The sequence below is a fragment of the Haliaeetus leucocephalus genome, unplaced genomic scaffold (assembly GCF_000737465.1).
Source record: "Haliaeetus leucocephalus isolate CR32 unplaced genomic scaffold, Haliaeetus_leucocephalus-4.0 Scaffold193, whole genome shotgun sequence".
In the NCBI taxonomy this organism is placed as follows: domain Eukaryota; kingdom Metazoa; phylum Chordata; class Aves; order Accipitriformes; family Accipitridae; genus Haliaeetus; species Haliaeetus leucocephalus.
Window position 1 is genome coordinate 322,606 of NW_010972629.1, and position 21,836 is coordinate 344,441.

General features: G+C 51.1%; 1 protein-coding gene across 1 annotated transcript in view; it reads left to right on the forward strand.

Annotated features, from left to right (window-relative positions):
• The window catches only part of RNF115 (ring finger protein 115), a 20,947-nt gene extending 438 nt beyond the window's left edge, over positions 1-20,509 (forward strand). Inside the window, exons 2-9 of the mRNA XM_010565537.1 lie at positions 10,542-10,600; positions 11,761-11,812; positions 14,523-14,734; positions 15,256-15,327; positions 15,512-15,584; positions 17,436-17,529; positions 18,861-18,976; positions 19,122-20,509. Coding sequence (XP_010563839.1) covers positions 10,542-10,600; positions 11,761-11,812; positions 14,523-14,734; positions 15,256-15,327; positions 15,512-15,584; positions 17,436-17,529; positions 18,861-18,976; positions 19,122-19,253 — 810 coding nt within the window. The 3' untranslated portion in view covers positions 19,254-20,509. The remainder of the gene's footprint in view (positions 1-10,541; positions 10,601-11,760; positions 11,813-14,522; positions 14,735-15,255; positions 15,328-15,511; positions 15,585-17,435; positions 17,530-18,860; positions 18,977-19,121) is intronic.
• Positions 20,510-21,836: the final 1,327 nt, after the last annotated feature.

The following is a 21,836-nucleotide window of genomic DNA, read 5'->3' on the forward strand; positions in this document are numbered from 1 at the left end:
TGCTCTTCTTCAGCTTCTTAAGCATGTGCGTAGGCTTGTATCCTGGCGGGGATCCCTGCCCGGGGTCCAGCCTGGGGGGGCTATCCCCCCCCTCAAGCCTTGCAGACAGGGGTGACCCTCCCCCATCCCCTTCCTGACCCCTGTGAGGAAGGGAAGCCCCCCAAGCCCTGCAGGCAGGGGTGACCCCCCCCCCCAGTCGTCATCTTCCCCCGACCCTTTTGGGAAGGGGTGTTCCCTTCAAACGTTACAGACAGGGGAGACCCCCCCCCCCCCCTGCTAAATCACCTTGTTGACCCCTGCAGGGAAGGGGTACCCCCCCGCTCCCCATCCTGTGGGGAAGGGGTGCCCCCTGAAACAGGACTGCCCTGCAAATCCTCAGAGACTGCTGTGATCCCCCCAAACTTTCCTGATGCCTACAAGGAGGGGCTCACCCCCAAAATCCCATGGGGAAGGGGTGGTTTTCCAGAAACTCAGTGGTTAGGGGTGCCCCCCCCCCCTCCCCCACGCCCTAGGCCGTGTAGAAAGGGGTGAGCTCTCAAATTCTGCTGAACCTTGTGGGGGCAAGGTGGCCCCCCCCAACCCTGCTGACTGCAGTGACCCCCCCCAAAAAAAACTCTTGAGGACAGGTTGACCCACACCGCAACATCCACAGGGCTGTAGGAGAGGATGAGTCCTTTTGGGAAGTGCTGATGTCCCTGCTGAAGACTGCAGAGAGCACCTGGGTGGGCTGTATGTGGCCCCCTCCCAGGGGTGACCCCCAGCTCTCACCCCCTAACCAAGCCCATGAGGGGTTCTTCATTGCTGCTGTCCCTGTGGATGAGGAGGAGAGGAGAGCTTGAGCCCCAACCCAGTGGGACCGAGTCCCCCATATCTGGGGAGCCCAACACCCCCAAAAGGGTGAGCAGGGAGGTGACAAATCCCTGTGGCCCCTCAGCAAGGCAGCTCAAAGTGGGTCTGGGCTGGTGTGACCTTAATATTCTGGGGCCCTCCTCCATTTTGGGGGGTTTGGGGGTGGCAGGTTTGACCTGTGGTTGCTGAAGTTGGGGGGCATTTGGGGCGAGAGGACAGGACTGAGCTGATGCTCTTGTTCCCCATGGCGCTGGGTATAATCCCAGTGCCCGGCCTGGGAAGGGGTAGGGGCAGGACTGGGGGGATACAGACAGGGCTGGTGTGTGGAGCAGCAGAAGGAGGAGGTAAACTGGGTGGCCACCTTCATCTGGCTGCCGGCATCCTTCCCCAGCTGAGCAGTGTGGGACAGAGGGGAGATGTGTTGGCAGCCGTTACCCATGGGCTGCATCTACATCCAAGTCCGATTTACGAGCTGTCCTTGCTTTGCTGCTGGTCAGGGGCCATATCTCCTGTCACCTGCAGGCACCCTGGGATCTGCAGGCAGGAAGTTATCAGCTTCGTTTACCCACAAAGTTCATTTCTGAGCTGTGAGTTGTGGGTTTTCTCTGCTCCTTTACTGTCCAAGGGTGCTGGAGCCCTCCCTGTCCTTGTCTGTTGGCAAGATGGGAATGAGGCTGTGCACAGACCGGTTGGGCACCGAGACCCCTTCCCTGATTTCTGTAAAATCCAGGCAAATGGAGCGACGTGGCCTCTCGGCAGCAAGAGGGGTGCACGCAGGCTCCGAAAGTGCTCGTACCCAGCCTGGTCAAGAGGCCCTGACATAGCCTCCAGCAGGGGCTTCTGCAGGCACAAGCAGCCCCCAAGGCTTATCCTCGTCTGATGGTGCGGAAGTCGGATATCTGCATCCAGATCCATCCCAACTCTTCTGGAGCCAGTAGCTTTACCTTTGGGTGTTTCTCTTCCTTCCTGTCTCTCAAATTTTGCTCCACTCTCTTTTTACACCATTTCCATCTGTTGCTGACTTCGGCACTTCACCCTCCAGTGTTTCAAAATCTGCTGTGTTAGAAAGAATTACTGTCCAAAACCTGCTCAAACCCCATCCATCCACGAGACTCAGGCTTGCCTGGTGCCTCAATAGTCTTTCTTGCTTGACCTGGGAGTAAAACGCGAGGCCTGCTCCATGAAACACCTTTACATCAAACCTCTGATGGTTTTTCATTTCCTTGGATCCGGCATGCCACGAGCGGTTTCGTTCGCTGCTAAATCAGGAGCCCAGGCGGACCGAAGTCCTTTCTGCTTTGCCTGGGCATTAAAGAGGTCGCCGAATCCTCTGCCTGGAGGATGGCTTGCCCAGCTCTCCCAGCGTGTCTTGCTCCAGTTTCTATTTCAAGAGCACCCAGAAACCCAGCTCAGGGTTGAGGCCTCAGTGGAGGCTGTTGTTTTGCCTGTCCCGCTGGGCTCTGCTCTTGTTTCCCTCTGGAGACAGCTGGATTTCTGTAGGGATAAGCATTGTAGAGCTTTTGGTGGGTCTAGAAATACAGGTTGTTACAGTCCTGGCTTTATAAAAACATTTATTTGGAGCTTGTGCCTGCCAAAGTAATGAATCGTTTTGCTCTTTTGAGATCTCCAGTCTTCTGGCCTGACCCTGGGGTGGGGACAGGGACAGACAGGTTCCCTGTGACCTGCTAGGGACTGTCAGTCATCCCCAAACCTGGTCCGTCACATCATCCCTTTGAAGGAAAAAGTAGCCAGAACTTCCTTACGGCCTTCCCCAGCTGGTCAGCTTGACTGGGAGAGGCTTTTGCAATCTTTACTCAGTGCCCAGACGTGCTTTAAGGAGCGTGGCATGACCAGCCGCTGCGTTGGGTTGGTGCTGTCCCCATGGCTTGGGGACAGTTGGCGTAGGGGTGTCAGCTGAACCCCCGGCTGCGGAGGATGTGAGCCACGGGGCTGCTCTGACGGTGCTTGCAACAGGGTGACCTTGGGAGCTGCTTTTGCCGCTTCCCTTTGGTCTGTCCTCAGAGGGGATCCCCCTGTCCCTCCAGGCTGGGTGACCATCACCCTGCCTTGCAGGAGGAGTGCTGGTTGTGTGCACCCCAATCTGGCCCAGCACTGATTTCTTTTGGCCAGTAACTCTCCGTGCCTCAGTTTACTATCAGCAGAGCAATTACTGCCTCCATGGGGGTGGATCTGCAAAACTGAAAGTGATAAATTGCGAGAAGCTGGACCCATTTGCCAGGACCAGGATGTGGTCCCACGCCCCCAACATCTTTTTTCTCTCACCCCAGACAAGTAACTTCTCTCTCTGTCTTTGCAAAAACAAAACAAATGCTGAGTGCACTGGTTTGTTTTTTTTGTTTTTTGTTTTTTTTTGTTTTAACTGCCCTCACCAGGATAATGGCAACCTAAACTAAAACCCCGGCTGCAGATTGTTTGTCCAGGAGGTTTTTCTTTGTACTGACCCCCTCTGAGCAAAAGGATCTGCTGCTCATCAGGCAAGATTTAGAGGTGTGGGTCCACTGCCTCCTTTCAAAGCCAGCATGCATCCGCCATGGTGTTTATTGCCATTGCTGGGACCTGGTGAGGACTCCCAGCACATTGGTTTTAGATGCAGCAGTCATCCTCAGTGGAGCTGCTGTGTCTTCTCACTTCAGCAGTAAGCTGGAACCTCCCAGAGAGTGGGCAGAGGTGGCATAGACTTTGCTCCCTGAGTGCCCCCGTCAACATGTGGGTGCCCTGAGCAGGGGCAGTGCCTCGACAGGTCACCTCTGGCCCTTTCGGCACAGGTGGGGGCTGCCTCCATGTCAGCAGGAGCCTGTAGTGTTAATGGGAGGCTGCGTTGGGTCTTTGATGGGGCTGCGTTGGGTCTTTGATGGGGCTGCGTTGGGTTGATTGCTGCCCGAACAGCTGGATTGCAGCGTGGGTTTGATGCTGAGAAGCTGGCTGATATTTAATGATATCCCCTGCCGGCTATTTCAATTTGCTGTGCGTGGCAGATGCTTGCCCTGATGGGGCTGCAGCCCTGCAGATCTGTTTGTATTTTAAAGCGGGGAGGAAAAACCCAAGACAGAGAAAGAGAACGTGTGGCTGGATGAGATGCAAAGCTGAGCAGGGATTTTGGCTCTCCCAGTGACACAGGTCCTGCAGTGCTGACCACTGCCGTGTGTGCTTGTTTCGGCCCGGTGCTCCCCTCCTCAGAGGTGGTAGGAGGAGGCTGGAGCAATCCCCCTGCTCATCCCTTCTGTGGCCGGCTGGCTTCATCCGTGCTAGGCTCCTGTCCCTGCTGAAATGGCCTGACCCCCCTTCTCCTTCGTCGTGAAGCCAGGCGGTCTCAGCTGGGAGCAAGCCAGGAGAGGAGCTGTTCTCGCTTCAAGTTTCCTTACCCTTGAAGAGCTCTGGATGAATGCTGAGGATGACAAACCGTCCACCTGATGCCACGCATGGTTAAAAGCTGTCGCCCGGGTGTGTGGTGTTTTGGTGGTGGGGTTTCCCTCGCACTCGGCGTGGTGCAGCTCAAAGGAATGCTTGAATTGGCTGATGAACTGTGCGATGATGCTGAAACGGAGTCAAGGTTAGGATACGATAGTCCCCATCTGTCACACCAGTGACGGCATGTTTAATATTTATAATGAAGGGTCCGTCTGTGTCTCACCGAGGGCCCTGTCCTTGCTCCGGGGGGAAGAAGAAGCAGCGAGTTCTGAGGTCAGGTCCTGGGGCAGAGGAGACGGCATGTGGCTTTGTACGGTAGTGAGGAGCTGAGGGAGATGTTGTCCCAGAGCATTTGATGTCACCTGCTGTCTGGTGTGACAACTGCTTTGTCTTCTCTTGGCAATATGGTTTTTATTAAAAAACAAAACAAAAACCAAACACCTTTTTTGCATAAAATTAGCTGTCTTGGGTCCTTTGAGCTCTGGATCTCCTTTCCGACAGGGACTAGGGAATGGATTAGGGACAAGGTAGTGGAAAACGAGGGGTTACTGAGCAGTCTTTCTTCTAGACCTCTGTGTGCTGAAGCATCTCCTGAGCTGGAGACTGTACCTGCGCTCTTGGGTTTAAGAATCACAATCCTCCAAGAATTCATCTAGTGACCTTTTAAAGACATTTTTATGCTTCTGGATTCCCAACACCCTCTAGCTGTGGCCTCCACAGCCAATGTGTAGCATGAGGAAAGTCCTCGGATGGTAAAAACACGTGTTGAGGTGATAAGCTGCCTCAAGGAGCAGAGGTCTGGGGAGAAGCTGTTGAGCTTCAAGGGTGAGAGCCACGGTCCTGGCTCATGTGCCAGCGTGACAGCAGAGATCAGGAGCAGATCTCAGGAGTTCATGCGTGCTCCAGCATCCCGCCGGGGGAAGAGATGCCATGGAGGTTTTTTTTGCTGCTGCTTCTTCGTGAGAATGCAAAAGCCGTCTTTTCCTAACTGATGTTTAAGGCGTGTGAGGCTCAGTCTTTCTGTGAGCTGCAACTTGTGTGGCTCTGAAGTGTTGATTTAGCGTCTCTTTTCTGGGCAGATCAAGTCTTTTTACCCATGTCAAATATAAACTATACAGTTTATTTAATGCAAGGAGCAGCTGCCCCTTGGGTGAAGCCGGTTTGGACAGTGCAGAGCGACGTTGCCCAGTACTTAAAAATGAGGAGTAAATATCGTTGCAGCTGTGGGGATTACAGGAGGGCTATTTAATTCGTCAAAGACAAATGAGTCAACCCAAGCCTGGGGTGATGGAGCTGAGTTATCCTGCCTGTAGCTGCCTGGTGAAGAGACGGGAAGGTAGTTAAGTTATGTCTGGGGTTAGAGCTGTGGGATGGGCTCATGGCCATTGAAGGGAGGACAAGCGACCAGAGTAGAAGTGTGCACAGCTGCTGGATGGAGCAAGAGTTGGGGAAAACTTCTCAGCTTGCCTTATGCTTTCTCCTTCATCGGAGCCTGTGCCTTGCTGATCAGGTAGCTTGCTTTGAGGTCTGCTGTCCAAGTTGCCAGTGCCTTCAATAGCCAGGAGAACATGAGAAGGGGACGGTTTGAGCCCTGCCTTGCAAGTGAGGGTGACAAACTAACACCATTACCTGTGGGCCTTTGGCCGCAGTGGCTGGGAGCAGCTCGGGTTTGGTGCCTCAGCCAGAAAGATGCTGACGGTGCTGAAAGCACCGCGACAGAGGGCTGAGCTGGCAGAACAGGCTGGACTGCAGAGGGGATGTGCTGTGCCATGATGGCCTTGTCAGTATGGCACAGGGCGCTTGGGTGGTGTAGGGTCCCCTGAGTGGGATGTGACACTGATGGGGGGGAATTGGTGGTTCGTGGCTTGCTGTGCGTCTGGGTGGGATGATGAACAGGGCAAAGGCACAAACGGTGCCTCTGCCAGAGCCTGGCCACGTGCCTTGCTTTGCCTGCTCAGCCCAAGAACCCAAATGGCACAGCAGATGGACCAAAGCAACCTGCGTGTTGCTTTTCCTGGTGTTTTAGAGTCTTTAAATTCAGTTTTCTGTGGGGACCTCAAATCTTAGACTGGTTTTCTGCCATGCGCCTTTGCTTGCTTCTTAATTGGAATTGAATTTGCATCTTTCCCTCTGTTTTGGGGGTGAAGGGGGACTGGGGGACCGCCTGGGTATGTGGACCCACAAACCAGATGCTGAAAAACCTTCTAGTCCATCCTTTCTGGCCTGATGTAGGATCAAATCTAGCAACATCGCTCCTGACAGACGTGCTTAGGCTAGCCATGTATGTGCCACCCAGTTCTGGCTGCTAAAGAAATCAGCTGGCTGCTTTCCTCTAGCTAATGAGCCTGCATCTCTTGTGACCAGGGCACACTGGGCTCCTGTCAGACAGAGCCGCAGGCAGCGAGGGCTTCTGATGGGATTTTGGTTTATTTTCCTTCTGGGAAACACAGACCACCAGGCTGAAGGGGAGTTGGAGTGATAGGATGCTGCCGGCTTCCCTGGAAAGTCTTTTTCTTTGCACTGTGGCGGGATCCTGCTTGGGGAATGAGGTCCCTGTGCTCACCAAAATGGTTGCGGTGGCAGTTCTCAGGACGTGGGGCACCCATGGAGTTTCCTCTGTGCAAGCAGGAGGCTCTGGCAGAGACTGGGGCTGTCCAATGCATCCCTAAACCTCTCACAGAAAGCAGGTAGGTAAGATGAAGGGCCCGTGCCTCTCCGTGCATGCGACGGCTCTGCAGTATCCCACCCGCCTCCCGTTGTCTGTTCTGGTTTCCCTTCTCCCTCCCCCCTGTTGCTATTTATCCCAAATGCCATTTTTATCTCTCTTCATGCTCTGACTATAGATTTGAGCTGCTGGGCAAGGTGCTGGTAATTTCCATACAGATTATAACATAAAAAGAAACATTCAAAAGCTTCCAGAGACACATCAGACCTGCAGTGTCCCTGATGGCATGGCCTGCTGCTAAGTTTAGGAAGAAAAAAAAAAAAATTTTTAAAAAATCTTTCCAACATGGTCATTTTGACAGGGAAAATGCTGGAAATGAATTAGGTGAAGGATTTTTAGACAGCGCAGAACATCTTCCTGGTTCGGTATCACTCTGAAGCCTGGTGGCATAGTATGAAATGAGCTTTTTTGACCCCAGTATTTTAGTGCCTAGCTTTAGATTTGGTATGTATTCATTAGTTTTAAAAAATACCAGGCATTCACTGCTCCTTGCTTCTAATTTGCAGCTCAGATCCAACATCTCTGAAGAGGGACACCTGAGAGTACTCTGCATTTTGCAGAACCTTCCCAAAAAGAAGAGCCTTTTTTTTTTTTTTTTCCCCCCCTCCTGTATTGTAATTTTGGTTCAGAGGTGGGTCCATGCTATACCCCCCAGCCTTCCCGGCTGTGGACTTGCTCTCCGTGGTGGCATTTAGCCCCACAATTTGCTCCTATGCAGAACCGAGCAATGCACGTTCCCCTTTCAAATGCACGCATCTATTCTCGTTAGCCTTGCAATTCACAGATGCAAAGCCGAAAGCCCCAGGCAGATTTTTTTTTTTTTTTTTCCTTTCTAAGAGCTCATCATCCATCAGTTCCCATTATACTCAAGGCTGGAGCTCTTTTGAAAATATACCACATGTTTGGCTGCCTAAATGGGTCTTTGTGAAAACCTGTGCTCGACCTCTCCTGTCACAGGCTGGGGTGTCATGCATGTTTTGGGAGCGAAGCTGTTGTGGGCAGCCCCCTGCCGCACTCTTGTCCATCTTTGAAGCTGCTCCAGCTGGCAAGCGAGGTGCCCCTGCGTAAGCACAGCACCTGGTAAATATTGCCAGCTAATGCTTTGCTTGGGGGGGGAAAGCAAAATGAGATTAATTGAGGTGTCTAGAGGGCTTATGTGCCATTCCCAGGGAAACACAGACTCAGTGGGAAAATGAGACTGAGCTGTATGGTGACAGGGGATGGGAAGACGAAGCTTGCATTTCATGAAGGCAAAAAAAGATGTGGGTGAATTTGGAGCTGCCTCCGCAAAGGCGTTGTGTTACAGGGCTGGGAGATGTCTCGCCTGTGCCCCAGCTCCGGTAACGCTGCGCCAGGAATTTGATCAGTCCTTGAGCTCAGTGGCGTTTTGGGAGTTCAAAGGAAGGAGCTGGAGCAACTGGTGTACCACTGGCATGGGTGTCTTATCTTTCCTCTTCCTTGTCAGGCTCCAGGCCTAGGTAGCAGGATTTGACACCAAGGGCTCAAGGCTGTGGCTCACAGGATGCTGGCAGGGTTTTTATCTGCTGTCTGGGAAGCGTGAGTAAAGAAAGCAAGACTTATCAGGAGGGTTGGTTTTTGGACAGAGACTCCACAAATCATGGGTTGGAAAGTCACTGCCCAGAGCGTGGGTTTTGGGAGTGCTCTGTCTCCTGCAGCGGGGTGGGCTGGGGAAGGAGGATCTGGGGGTGCTTTTTGGTTTTGGCAATGTTTTGCCCTAAATTGAAGCTGACCCACGGCTCTGGGACAAAATGAGGGCTTGTAATGAAAACAGAAAACTTTTTCTCTTCTAAAGAAATCTTCCCCACTGCACCTAAAAGCTCAGCTGCCTCCGTGGTTCTCTGTGAGCAGCTCTTCTGATTCCTGGTGCTGAACCCGGGATTGCCGTGTGGTCATGCAGCTGGATGTGCCCTTCTCTCAGGTGAAGGCTGACAAGGATGCTCTCCTTTTGGGGAGCAGTCCTTGTATTTCTCTTGGTGGATAAATAGCTGGTAAAGGGGTGTTGCTGTGCTGATGTAGTTGTGAGGATGGAGCCCTTCTGCCCTTTCCCTGCCGGTGCAAGCCCTGGTTGATATTCCTTGTGTGTGTGTTTGCCCCTGGGTGGGGTGTCCCTCTTGGTAATGCTGTGTGGGGGGTGAGGAACCACAGGGAGAATCTGATTTTTTTTCTCCTTTGGCTGGTTTACAGGAGGGCTGGAGGTGGGGAGGCCAGATAATAGCTTTTCCCCACCTTTTACACAGAACTTGCACTTCTGTAGCACCAGATGAGCATGGGCTGAGGAGTCCAGAGGGGCCACAGGAGGTTTTCTCCCTGCTTATGGATAGGGAGGTGATGGGGGCTGCCCATAGGGCCCTGCGTTCAGGGAACTGCTGCAAGGTGGACCCAGAGGTGCCTCTTGTCCATGCCTTGTGCTCTGGCTGTGCGTGTCTGTCTGTGCATCTGCCCAGCCTGGCTTCTTATCTTTCCCTGCAGCAGATCCTGCTTTGATGGCCCTGGCAGCATATTCCAGAGCAGGGAAGCCTCTGGATTATCCAGTTCCCTCTCTCCCATCCTTAAAAGCTTTGCAACCACAGAGCAAACCCATCCACCTCCTGCTTTACTGGTGACCAGCACCTTGCTACTGATCCGGCAGCGCCTCAGCTGGCAGGGCAGGCTCAGAGGGAGCCAGCAGTGGGAAAGGTGCATGTTTGAGCCTTTTGGATTAGAATTTTGTGGCCTTGGGAGGAGCTGCTTTTTATCCAGGTGATGTGCCAGGGAAAGCAGCCCTGGGGCTGTGTGTTCCCTCTTCTGCGGCCCAAATCATTCACTTGGTAAGGGGATGGCGTGCTCGGTGGGAGGAGAGAGCAACAGGCAGAGGTAGTATCGGTGATCAACAGCTGGCAAGCCTGGCTTACATATGGAGTTCCCTTTTATGAAAATGGTTTGGTGGAAAAAGGTAAAAAAAATTTATTTTCTAACTCTAGTAATTGCAGAGCATGTCTGTAAGTTCCCTGTGAGAGCTGTCTTCCTCACAGTGCAAGCGGCAGCAAATCCAGCTCCCTGTTGGCGCTGCGTTGCCAGCAGCTCGTCGGCTTTCTGACACCAGTTTAATTCAAGTGACTTGCTTTCCGTCGTCGTGGCTGGGAACTGGCCTTGTCCTGGTGCTTTGCAGCAGGCTTGTAAATGGCTCTTTTCTTAAATGTCATTGTCTGTAGGTGTGTTGTTTTTTTAAATTTATTTTTCTTCAGTCCACCACTAACCTTGTGTGATCTTGGTATGGGTGCGTTTTTTTGTTCCACAATTGTCAGTTGAGGTTAATAATATCTGCTGTAACCACTGGGCTTTGAAATCCTCTTAATGAAACCGAAACTCTGGTCTTCCAGAGTGCCTTTACAGGGAGGTGGAGATCAGGAATCCGTGTTAGACTCCTGTAACTCTGTTTAGAGTCCTGTTAGATTCGTGTAACTTTGAGCTCTGTCTTTTTCCTGAAATCACAAGCTAAGTGCTTGGTGGCTAAAACTGGCTTCCTCTGTCTTTACAGGAGTACACTTGCCCAAGATGTGAATCTGGCTTTATCGAAGAAGTCACAGATGATTCCAGGTAACGTACACATCGATGCACCACTTGTTTTACCACATGCTTACATTTCTTCTGGGTTTGTAAGATGCATGGTGTAAAGCCTCTAAAAACTGTGGACAACAAGGATAAAATAAGGAATGCAAAAGAAAAGCTTATATATTAGTGTGAATTTGGACTTAATACGGGATGAGACTGAAAATACAAGCGGCTATCGGTCTCATGCTAGAGCCACGTGGAGGGGTTTGGGGCAGACTTCCAAGAAGATGGGATTTGTGAATTAAGGCTGTACAAGGTCCTGTGAACAAAAGTGCTTACAGGTTTTGGACACCTGTTTCTTTGGTCTATTAGAGCAAAAAGCATTATTTTCTTTTTTTTTTTTTTAGGAATCAATCTTGAATCTCAGTGACTCACAGTACCTTTATTTTCTTTTTTCCTGTGTTGGCCCCAGCTCAGTCTCCCAACTGCCTCTCCAATCTCACAGCTCAGGCCAAGAGAGAAAGAAATACCTTTTCTCTCCAGGAGCACCAGTTTGGTCATTGGTCACCAAGCAGAACACGGTGCCAGCAAATTAGGGATCCCAAATGATGTCTGTTATATATGATCCACTTACTATGTTTGGTCTCTCATTGCTGAGAAAACTGCTTTATTTGGGTTGGGGGTAGGTGAGATGAAAGGGCAGCAGTGATTACGTGAACCTTTGCTATCTGAGACTTGCCACAGCAGGAATCTGGGGCTGGGTGTCACTGAGGAGATGACTTAATGTCACACTACGTCGTCTTCTTAAATATGAGTGTATATCTATCACTTAAGGCAAGACTGGAGGGGTCCTCTGGGACACTTGGCACACAATCCCATTTGCAGAATGACGAAGCTCCATCTCAAATGCCTCCTCTTAGGAGGCTTTTCCAGAGTCTGGATAGTTAGAAACTAGGCTTCTTCCATGGTCAGGTTGTGCACAGCATGCTAGCACATAAACAAGCCTTTTAACTTTAATAGTCTTTTTCTGTCCCTAGGAATTATTCCACTGTGTTCACACAGGCAGGCTCTGTTTGCTCATCCCTTTCTCTCTCAGACCACACGGGGACTGTCTTGCTCACACGAGCTCCTGTCTCTGTTTAACCCTGGAAGAGGAGCTGATTTCTGGAGAGGTGACCTCCTCTCACTCACCTGTTTTTCTCCAGTTTTCTAGATGGCAGTGGCATAGATGACAGCCCATCCACACAGTTTGCAGAGGTGAGTTTTGCTGTCTTGCTTTTTTTTAAAAACAGACAAACAAAAAACCAACCAAAAAAAAACCCCAAAACAACAACAAAACAAAACCTGTAGCCATGAAGAGGTTTTCAGTCTCAGCTCCGGCTGCAGCATGTCAAGGAATCTTTACGCAAAAAGGACAGCTGATCTTCCTAAGAGTTTTCAGGAACTTGGCAAATTTTGAGGAGACTGTTGACATTGCCAGGGTTGAGACCTGCCAGAGATTTGCTCACTGGGCAGGGCAGGAAAAGAAGGATACTAGAAAGACACACTGGCCCCTAGTGCTGGCAGATGCTGGGATGTGTGTCGGTGACGCTCAGCCAGCCAGGGAGGGTGTTGCCTGACTGCCCTTTCCTCCCTGCTCATTTCTGCTCTGAGTTTTACCAGAAATGCAACTGTCTAAAAGTCCAAACTCATAATAAAGTTGCGTGTAATTCAGTTGCGTGCACCTCAGAGCAGGGGGTGTTGGGCAGCGAGTGCTGGAAGTGTCTTTTCTTACCCCATTACCTAAAGTCTCAAACAGCCAGGCACGTGCCGACAGCCTGAGTTGAGCTCCGTGAATACGCACCCTGAACTCATGCTGTGGCCTCGCTTGAGTCACCTTGGGCTCGTGGCTGCGGCAGCAGCTCCTCTTCCAGAGCTGGGGAAGGCAGGGCGGCTTTAGACTCTGATTGCAGGCTCCATTCCTCAGGGCTCTCTATTTCCCTTCAGCAGTTCAGCTGATCTGCGTAGAACAGATGGAAATAAAATTTCTATGCGTCTCCTCTGCCAGCAGACCTTGCTCAAAGATCAAGTTATTTTGTTTGCTCAGTTATTGAGGAGTTTTAACTGTTTCTCAGTCCTGCCAGGAGAGCTCCCCGATGTCTTGAGTCACACCTCATCGGCCAGGGTTATCCCTGGGTAGATTTGGGGGTCTGTGTTGTTGCTGAGCCCTCCTTCGCATGCTGCAGCAAAGCCACTCAATTCAGTGCCAGAAACAGGGTCACCAAATAACTGAAATTCCTCTACAGCTTTGAGTTTTGGATCTGGATCCCTCCTGTTTGCTTCCACGTTGCCTGCATATAGCTGGTTTGCCTCTCCTCCCCTAATCTTCAGCTGGATCCATTTGTCTTCTGAACAAAACTGTTGCCTTTATATTGCTCCTCCCCAGCACCGTATCCCAGAAATGCCCGTGTTTCAGCAAGATAAAGTGATCTCGTCTTATAGCCCACGTGTCAGTTTACAAAGAGCTTTGGGATGCCTCTGCATGAAAGGCACTATGTAAGTTTAAATGGCTTTTAGAATTAATAATAAATGAAAGTCTTCTCTCAGCAGGGCGGCTGCAGGCAGAGCTCTATCTTGATCATAATCAGCAGGAGAACAAGCAAAACTCTCATCTGCAGGGTATTAATTCAGAGAACAGGTCATAAACTTGACTTCTCCCTTTCCTCCAATACCAGATTGAACCAGGCAATCCAAGAGACTTTTAAAGTGAGCTAATTCAGTGTGAAATGGAAATTAAGCTGCTCTCATCATGTCATAACACATGATGAGGGTCTAGTACAAATAAGAAAAGAACAACCCTCATGTTACGCTCTGTGGCATTTAATTCCCACAGTAAATCCAAGGGCACTGCTCCTTCGAATATGACCTTTGCAGCATGGAGCTTGGCCTGCGCATATCAAGTGTGAGCAGCAGCTTGCTCTCGAGTGCTACATGGAGGGTTTCTTGTCTGATGCTCCTTGTTTTGTTGTCCTCTATGAATTTTTTTTTCCTAAACCTACATCATAAATCTTCAGTGCCCTCAGCTGTTACTTTATTCCATGGGTGATCTGAATCATGGAAGGAATAAAACAAAATGGCTTTTGCAGGAGAGGGTCGCTGAGGGGGCTCTCCACTTCAAGCTGTGGGTCAGGATGGGGATGCCTTGCTCTGGGTTCCTGGGTGTTTTTGTGCACCCCCCAGTTTCTCTGCAGGCTGGCAGCCTGCAGTGGGGAGCATAGCCAGGAGCTTTGCAGAGATCCATTGATTACCCCCAGCAGCTCTTGATTTGTGTCCCTCCTTGCCCTTGGAGGGGCTCAGGGCTGGCAGTTTGACTTGGTCAAGGAGCAGGTGGGTTTTTGCACTACCAGCAGCAGGTAGATCTGCTGTAGCTTTACTTGTGTGGATGGACCCCACAAAACAGCGTGACGTGTGTGAGACCTTTCATTATCGGCTATTTCATGCTGCTCTGTTCTGCAGTGTTGGGTTCGCTGAACTGGAGGACACAACCGGAGACACAAACCCTCTTTCTTGGGCCGTGCTTTGGTTCCCTCGACCACATCTGTTTGCTGCCTGTGGCTGTGAGGACCCAGAACAATCAATGAGCCCGTGGCAATTGAGGCTCAAATATCCCCTTAAATCCCAGCCCTTGGAGAGAGAGAGAGACCAACCCTCACAGTGCCCTGGGGTGGCATAACAAAATATGTTGTTGGGATCTGTACATAGCAGGAAAGAGATGACATGTTGGTCTTCCCAGGGGTGGTACTTCTGATTAGTTTGGACTATAATTAAGTCTGTTTGCCAGACTTTTTTCAGGGAGCCATGGCAACCATATGAATTTGCTCAATTGCTTCTGTCGAGGTGGACTTCCCTGCCTCCATGTTGGCAGTGGAGTCACCAGGATTAGTGACAGAGCTGTGCGTGGTTTGTGTCTCCCCTTTTCTTCCCCCAGCTTTGGGACCATTTGGACCACACAATGTTCTTTCCTGACTTCAGACCCTTTCTGAGTAGCAGCTCACTGGATCAAGACAGCAGGGACAACGAGAGGGGCCATCAAGCCCATGCTGACCTCTGGGGACCAAGCCGACCCCCGCGACTGCCCATGACACGGAGGTACAGATCCCGGGGCAGCTCACGCCCTGACAGGTCTCCTGCTATCGAAGGGTAAGTGCCTAAATTACCCCCTGGAATTGTCTCCTTCCCCCATCAGTGGAAGAAATGTGGGATCATGGGGAGAAACCTGATGAAATGGGATCCTGGCACTTAACGGTAGGTGACCCTTGGACCCAGAAAACACAGGTTTTCACATCAGATGCTCTACCGTTCATCCCCCTCGGCACGAATTGAAGCTGCATGGTGGGAAAGGTGGGTTTTGCCTGTAACTGTGCCAACCCTCGCCACAGGGAAACGAGTCAGTGCTTGGGAAACTCAGTCATTTCCTCTCCCAACCCTCCCACACTCTGATGAGTTAGCATCCCTTGTTTCTTTGTGCCGTCCCTCTGTCTGAGGGCTCGCCTTTCTGCAGAGGGATTTACTTAGGCATGAGTCTTGCAACAACATGGCTACGATCGATCGGAGCAGTATTTCGTGTTTTGCAGCCCATTCTTGCTAAACTGTTGCTGCTGCCGTGTATTTGTTTGCTCAACTTGTTCTTTTTTTTTCTCTTTTGATTCCTCCCTCTTTAGAATAATACAGCAGATATTTGCAGGGTTTTTTGCAAACTCAGCGATTCCTGGCTCACAACACCCTTTTTCCTGGTGAGTAGCAAGCGTGGTTTAGACTGTGGCTTTGATCACGGCTGTCCACACCAGTAAAGAGCTGTGGTCTGGTGCTGGGGAGCTCCGTTTCCCCAGTGTGGCTTCTCTGGGAGGATTGTTCAAACCTTGGGGCACATTTGGGGTGGTTGAAACAGCTTCCTTGACTCTCTGCTCCCATCTGCAGGAGTGGGATGCTGCATTCGAATCCTGGGGACTATGCGTGGGGACAGAGCGGCCTTGATGCTATTGTCACCCAGGTAAGACCCTCATAATTGCCTGGGTGGAGAAAGTCCCAAGCTGGCTGGCTTGGGCTTTGATCTGTGCCTCTAAGTTTTTGTGTTCCTCTCTGGTCAGTCCTGCTGCTGGAGATGAGCCCTGGGTTTCAGATGAGGACTATGAACAGACCATAGGTTTCTGGCTTGGTGGTTGCTTGTGCCCTGCATCTTCAGATGCATCTTCAGGTCTAGGAACAGGGGCTCAGACCTTATTCCTGTGGAAATACAGTGTCTGAGTTCACCTCTGTCAACCCATGTGTGGTGTAAGGCTTGCAGGTGCCTTCCAGTGGGCTCAGCAGAGGCTGAGGATGAAAATCTCCCAGCATCAGCCCTGGATCTCTTGCCAAATTCAGCAATTTGCAGCTGTGACCCATTTCCCCCTGTGGTTTGTGGAGGGATGAGCCGAGTCTCCTCCTGTTCTCTGGAAGCATTGTCTGGCTCCTTTGAGGATCGGGGGTGTCCAGCCTCCATCCACAAACCGTCTCTTCCAGGGTGTTGGCATCACTGGGATGGGAAGAGCAGACGGATGCTTTACTGAGAGCTAATTTGGCTGCTGTTGTCGTGCTGACACCTCCTGAAAGTGCCTGGCAAAGCCATCTGCTGCCATTCATAAGTAGCCCCTGGCTTCCCAGGCTGCATCACACACCCATCTTGCCTGCCTTACTCACCACCGCTTTCTAAAATGAGTCTGCAGCCCACACGGCTGCTCGGAGACAGCACCTTCCTCCTCCCACCCCACACCCAGCAGAGCAGAGCAAGCCCCGGCAAGCGCAGTGCAGTGGAGTTGATGTTGTAGTTCAGATTCAGGCCGGATATGCAGGCTCTGCTCAGCTGTTGTCTGCATCTGGAGCAGCAGCCCTGCCCATCCCGGGGTTTCATGTCATCCCAGGCATCTTAATGTGGCCCTCAAAGTTAAATGAGACTCCTGCAAATGCTTCTCTGTGCTCTCCCTGACTGTGTTTGAACCCATTTGAGCTGATTGCCAGGTGAATCTGGGTCTTAACAGTATAAAATTTCTATGAGTCATGAAACTATAACGCTAGGAAAAGAGGTGCAGTCAGCACCATCTCTGCAGCTTGAGCTCAGTCTGTGTTAAACGTTGGAGGCTCCATGCAGGAGATACAGACCCACAGGAGAACAGGCTTTGGTATGGCTGCTCCTTGGTTTGGTGGTAGTACTAGACTAAAGCAGCTTCTCTTTATGGCCCTGGGAGGTCTCCTCTTCCCTCCTGAAACCCGGGTCAAGCATTGGGAGAGGCAGAAGGTGCTCAGTCTCCCTTGTTTCTGCAGTATGAGGTTCTTCCTCATCTTGAAACATCTCTACCGATTCCCTTTCAGTTCAAAATTCTCCAGGGGTAGCTTAGCACCCTCTTCCATGTCTGTGGCAATGTGTCCCTTCCCACTCAAGCTCTTCAGTCTCCCAGCTGTTGATGCAAGAGGAAATATCTGGAGGGCAGCAATGTTAGAAGGGGGATTGTCAGGATTGGAGGCATGAAAGTAAGGTTTCAACACTGAAAACATTGCTGCAGAGGATGGAATGGTCACCTGTGCACTGAATATCTAAACTAGGATGAAATGACCTGAGCTTGCTTCTAGGGTTGGGCAACAGGAATGTGTCTGGTGGGGCAGCTGTGACACAGCCTGCATGGGAAGTCTGTCACTTCAGGAGCATTAGGACCAGGTCATAGACATCCCCCAGGGACAGCCTGTGCTGAGCTGCTTGTGCCTGGCTGTCCGGTTTTGGGACATAGTGTGCTCCATGTTTGTAGGACAATGCTTTGCACAGCAAAACAGTGTCCCTACTCCTGAGCACAGCATGTTTTCTTCTCCACAGCTCTTGGGGCAGTTGGAAAACACGGGACCACCTCCAGCTGACAAAGAGAAGATCTCATCTCTCCCGACAGTGACAGTAACTCAGGAACAAGTCGGTAGGTGAAATCAGGCATCAGCGTCCAATGTCACTCATCTCCTGATGCTTTGATGTACATGTCCTGAGCTTCCCCTACTCCTTCTGCTAAGGATCAGCCTCTTTGCTGTGTCCTTGTGCTTCCCTGGCTGATGTGGGAGGATAGAAGGCAGTGCTGCTCCATCCTCCTGAACTACTGCCTAGACTTGGGCTGGAAACACTCGCGTCTTCCAGCTCAGGAGATCCTGAGCTTTGCTCCTGCTGTCACCTCTGGTGTTCAGTTCTCCTGGGACTCTCAGATCTCTGCCAATTCAGGCCATCAGCAAAGACCTTCCTCGTTCCGCAGAGTGTTTGCGCAGTCCCCAAGTGCTGCCTTTTTGGCCTACCAAACCCCTGATTGCTTTACCTTCCTTGAAAATCTGTTTGTGCTGTTGTTTGTGGTCTCATTAGAGCTGGTCTTGGTGAGTTGCTTTCTTCCCTTTCAAATTGGCTCACAGCAGGGCTGGTAGTTGAGGCTCTGAACGTATTCCTGCTGAACTACTCTGGAAATGTCATGTAAAACTCAAAGGTTCTTGCAGTGCAGCTGGCAGCAAAGACCTGTGGGTTTCTCATAACGTTTATGGTTTTGCAATTAGCTCACCCCAGGGATTTTTCTCCCTGTGTTTGCAGAAGGCTGTCTCTGAAGGCTGCTCAGAGGATCCCTTTCCCTCCGAGCTGCTCTATTACTGGAAACTAAAATGCTCCATTAAGACAAACTGTTTGATTAGAAAAGCCGTCTCCACAACAGATATTTTTGTCTGGTGCTTTTTATATACCCATGTCTCCTCTTCTTGTCTGGGAAGCCAAGAATTTCCATGTTGTAATGCTCAGTCTCGCCTGTTTGAATTGACAGAGCTCAGGCCATGCAGCCTGGCAGTTGAGAGAGGCTGGGAGCTTGGTCTCCCCACTGCATGTGGCTGGGACATCTGCGTTAGCATTACGGGCTTGGTACAAAGAAAGAGGGATCGGGTTTTTGCCATCTCTTGTGGTCGATGGTGCACAGCAGCCTGCTGGGCTCTTGCAAGGGGAGGATGTGCAATGGAAGCATCCCCCACCAGCCTTGCAAAACCGCCTTTATTCTGGGCGAGGAAGTTTTGGCAGGATTTGGCTAAAATACCCTTAGTTTGATTTTTGTTGTTGTTGTTGCCAGTCATATGCAGAGAACGTAAGGAATTTCTTTGGTACCTGGCTGCTGAATGCTGCCATGCCCAGTAGGTTGCATGCAAACAGACCCTGCCTTGTAAAGACCAGAGTTTGTGTTCCCAGAGAGCTAAAGCTGCCTGCTTCACCCTCCTCACTCTGCATCTCTTCCAGACACGGGTTTGGAGTGTCCTGTGTGCAAAGAGGACTACACAGTAGCGGAGCAAGTTCGGCAGTTACCGTGCAATCACTTCTTCCACAGCAACTGCATCGTGCCGTGGTTAGAGCTGGTAAGAGCCTGCGACCATGGGTCTGGGGGCTCCGAGAGATGCCCCGTCTCCGAGCCAAGCCCTGCGTGTCTGATGGGATGAAACTATCTGGGTAAAGCAGCCATATGAGTGGCACTTCCCTGAAGTTCCCACATTTCTCTTGCAGCATGACACGTGTCCAGTGTGCAGGAAGAGCTTAAAAGGTGAAGATTCGACTCGGCAAACACAAAACCCCGAGGCCTCAGCGAGTAACAGCTTTAGTAGTGAAAGCCAACTACATGATCGATGGACTTTCTGACGCTCGAGGGCTTCCCTGGGGGCTCGGGACAGAGTATCGTTACTACGGATGTACATTGTATTATAATTCAAACAACAAAAAAAAGAGTAGCAGGAAATATAGGGCAGGGGAGGGAACCCACCCTGTGGTATTACTGCAATGAGTGCTGTCTTTTTCCTGAAACTTAGCATCTCTGAGCGAATCACGTCTCCATTGGAATCGCCTCTTTAGTCCTAAATTCAGAGTCTTTTGAGTGATTTGACTTGATTTTATACTTGTGAAACCTTTACTTCAAATGTGGCCCCGTCTGAGGGGGAGTGAGTTGGAGCAGGGAGGCTTGGGGAGACCCCGTTGGGGTCCTGAGATGTCTTGTGCAGCCTCCCCAGCACAGGGTCAGCTCCCCCCTGTCCTTGCTCCCTGTCCTCCCCCCTCCCCAGCAAAGAGATGGCAAATTTGTGTGGGGAAAATGTCCCACTTGCGTTGCTCCTTGTAGTAAAGGCGGGAGTGGAACGGAGATTTTTGACTTCTCTCCTCTGACCCTTTTCCCTGCCCCTCAAACCAGCTGGGCGGAATCAAATCCAGGAGGTTTTTTTGTTGTGGGTTTTTTTTTTTTTTTGCCCCCTCTTCTCTTGAATTCAGGTGACTGTCTATAAAATAGTGTTCTAGGTTTTCTCAAGGGAGAGGCAGGGGTGAAGATGGAGGCATTGGAGGGTTTCCGGAGTTCTTCCCCAGGCATGCTGGTGGAGAGAAGTGTGCTCGGGATTCTCAGGAACCCCCAAGTTCTGGGAACAGGAATGCACCAAGCAGGATTTTCTGTCTTGTTGTGGACTATTTTTGTTTGTTTGGGTTTTTTTTCTGGCCCTTCGCCATGTGCCTGTGTCCCCAGGTCTGTCCCAACCTGTCCCCCACCCACAGTGAGTCATTTAGGATCCTTAGCTGGCTTGTATCATATGGACCACATTAAAGGCATCCTTTAGGAAAACAGACCTAACTGTGCATAGCCATTTTAACGGCCGATTCCTCAGTGTTTAACACACAATCTTAATTCTCCCTTAGTCCGATAACTTTGAGAGTCTCTTTATTTTTGCGGAATTTTTGGTTTTTTTGGTTGGTTGGGTTTTTTTCCCACTTCTGTAACATTTCATCCACGTTTGACTTCTTGTTTTTATCTTCTGAATAACCTCTGTGCTTATGGCACCCACTAAACCACCACATGGCAATGTCAAACCCCTGGCTCAGCCTGGCAGTGGGCAGGAGGGAGAGGTAGGTCGCGTCTAAACATGTTGCCGCTTCATTGCTGTAAACAGTGTACTACGTACACTTGATTTAAACTAGTGTTTTGTTTGCTATTAAGTCAAATAAAGGCCTTTATAAAGAAGATCAGGTGTGGAGAAGGATTGTTGGGGCTGGGAGAGGTGCCTGAGGAGCTCGGGGAACGGTCGGAGGACTAACAGGGATGGAAATAAGCCTCATGGGGTGGCTGTAAAGGGCTTTTCTGGTGAGAGGGGGTGGGGATGGGGGTTCAGCTAGATGCCCCTTCCAGCTGCGTGCTGCTGCCTGTACCTTTTTTTTTTTAAGCGGTGGGAGTGTGTTTTTGGGGGGGAGCAAAGCAGAGAGATTGGCGTGCTGACTTCTGCCCCATATGCAGCCATGAGCCATCTCCCTGCAACCTGCCGGGCTCATTCCTAGAAAAGCAGCTTGCACTCTGCTGTTGCATCCTCTGGCCCCCCTCTCCCTGCTCAGCTGGCCTCCATTTAAAGCAGGAAGACCTGCTCATCTTGTGCTTTTGAGGGCTGGGCTGGGATTTAAGAGCTGCTAAATGGCTCTTGGCCATGTTGGGTAGTGACAACAAAAGGGAAAACGCTTTAACTGCAGCTAGATCTGGTTTAAGTGTTTTCTTTGCTGGGTTTCTCTCATTGCTTTTCCCTGTTATTCAGTGTTTCAGGGTGACATTTGGGGGTGCTGGGGGGGCTGCACACCTCCTAGGGATATTTGGGATTGTGCCAGGTTTCTGCTCCTAGTTCCTCCCTCTTGTGCATGGTCCCAGCTCAGCCCTGAAGTGCCTGAAATCAGGGATTTCTTCCCCCTGGGGCAGAATTTAAGCCTATCTCTTTGCCAGGAGTCTTGCTGGGCCCTGAGGAGATATGGGTCTGCTGGGCAGGACCCTGCAAAGGCAGGGAGAGGTGTAGGGCTGAAGGGACCTTGGAGCCCTTTGGGGGATCCAGGGGCCATGCATGCCTCCCCCCCTTCCCCTCCATCCCTTTATATTTCCTGGCCCTGGCTGGTGTCACTCCAGAGGGGTTTGGTGGTTTTTCTGGGATTGGGAAGTGTTTCTACTCCTGGAGCATCCCCAAGGCCAGGGTGCATCAGGGATGCAGGCAGAGCACAGCAGCGGGTACCACATGCTTGAGCATCTCCGCAGGGCTGAGCTTTATTGGTGGAGCTGCTTGTTTCAGCCCAGTTGATTTCCCTTTTCCACAACCACCCCCAAGTCCTTTGGGTCAAACCTTGGGGGGCTCCTTTGCCCCGACGCTGAACCCCCGACCTCACCTGGCTGTATCCGTGTGCCAGCACAATCCAGCCCCCACGGAGGCATTGCTCTCC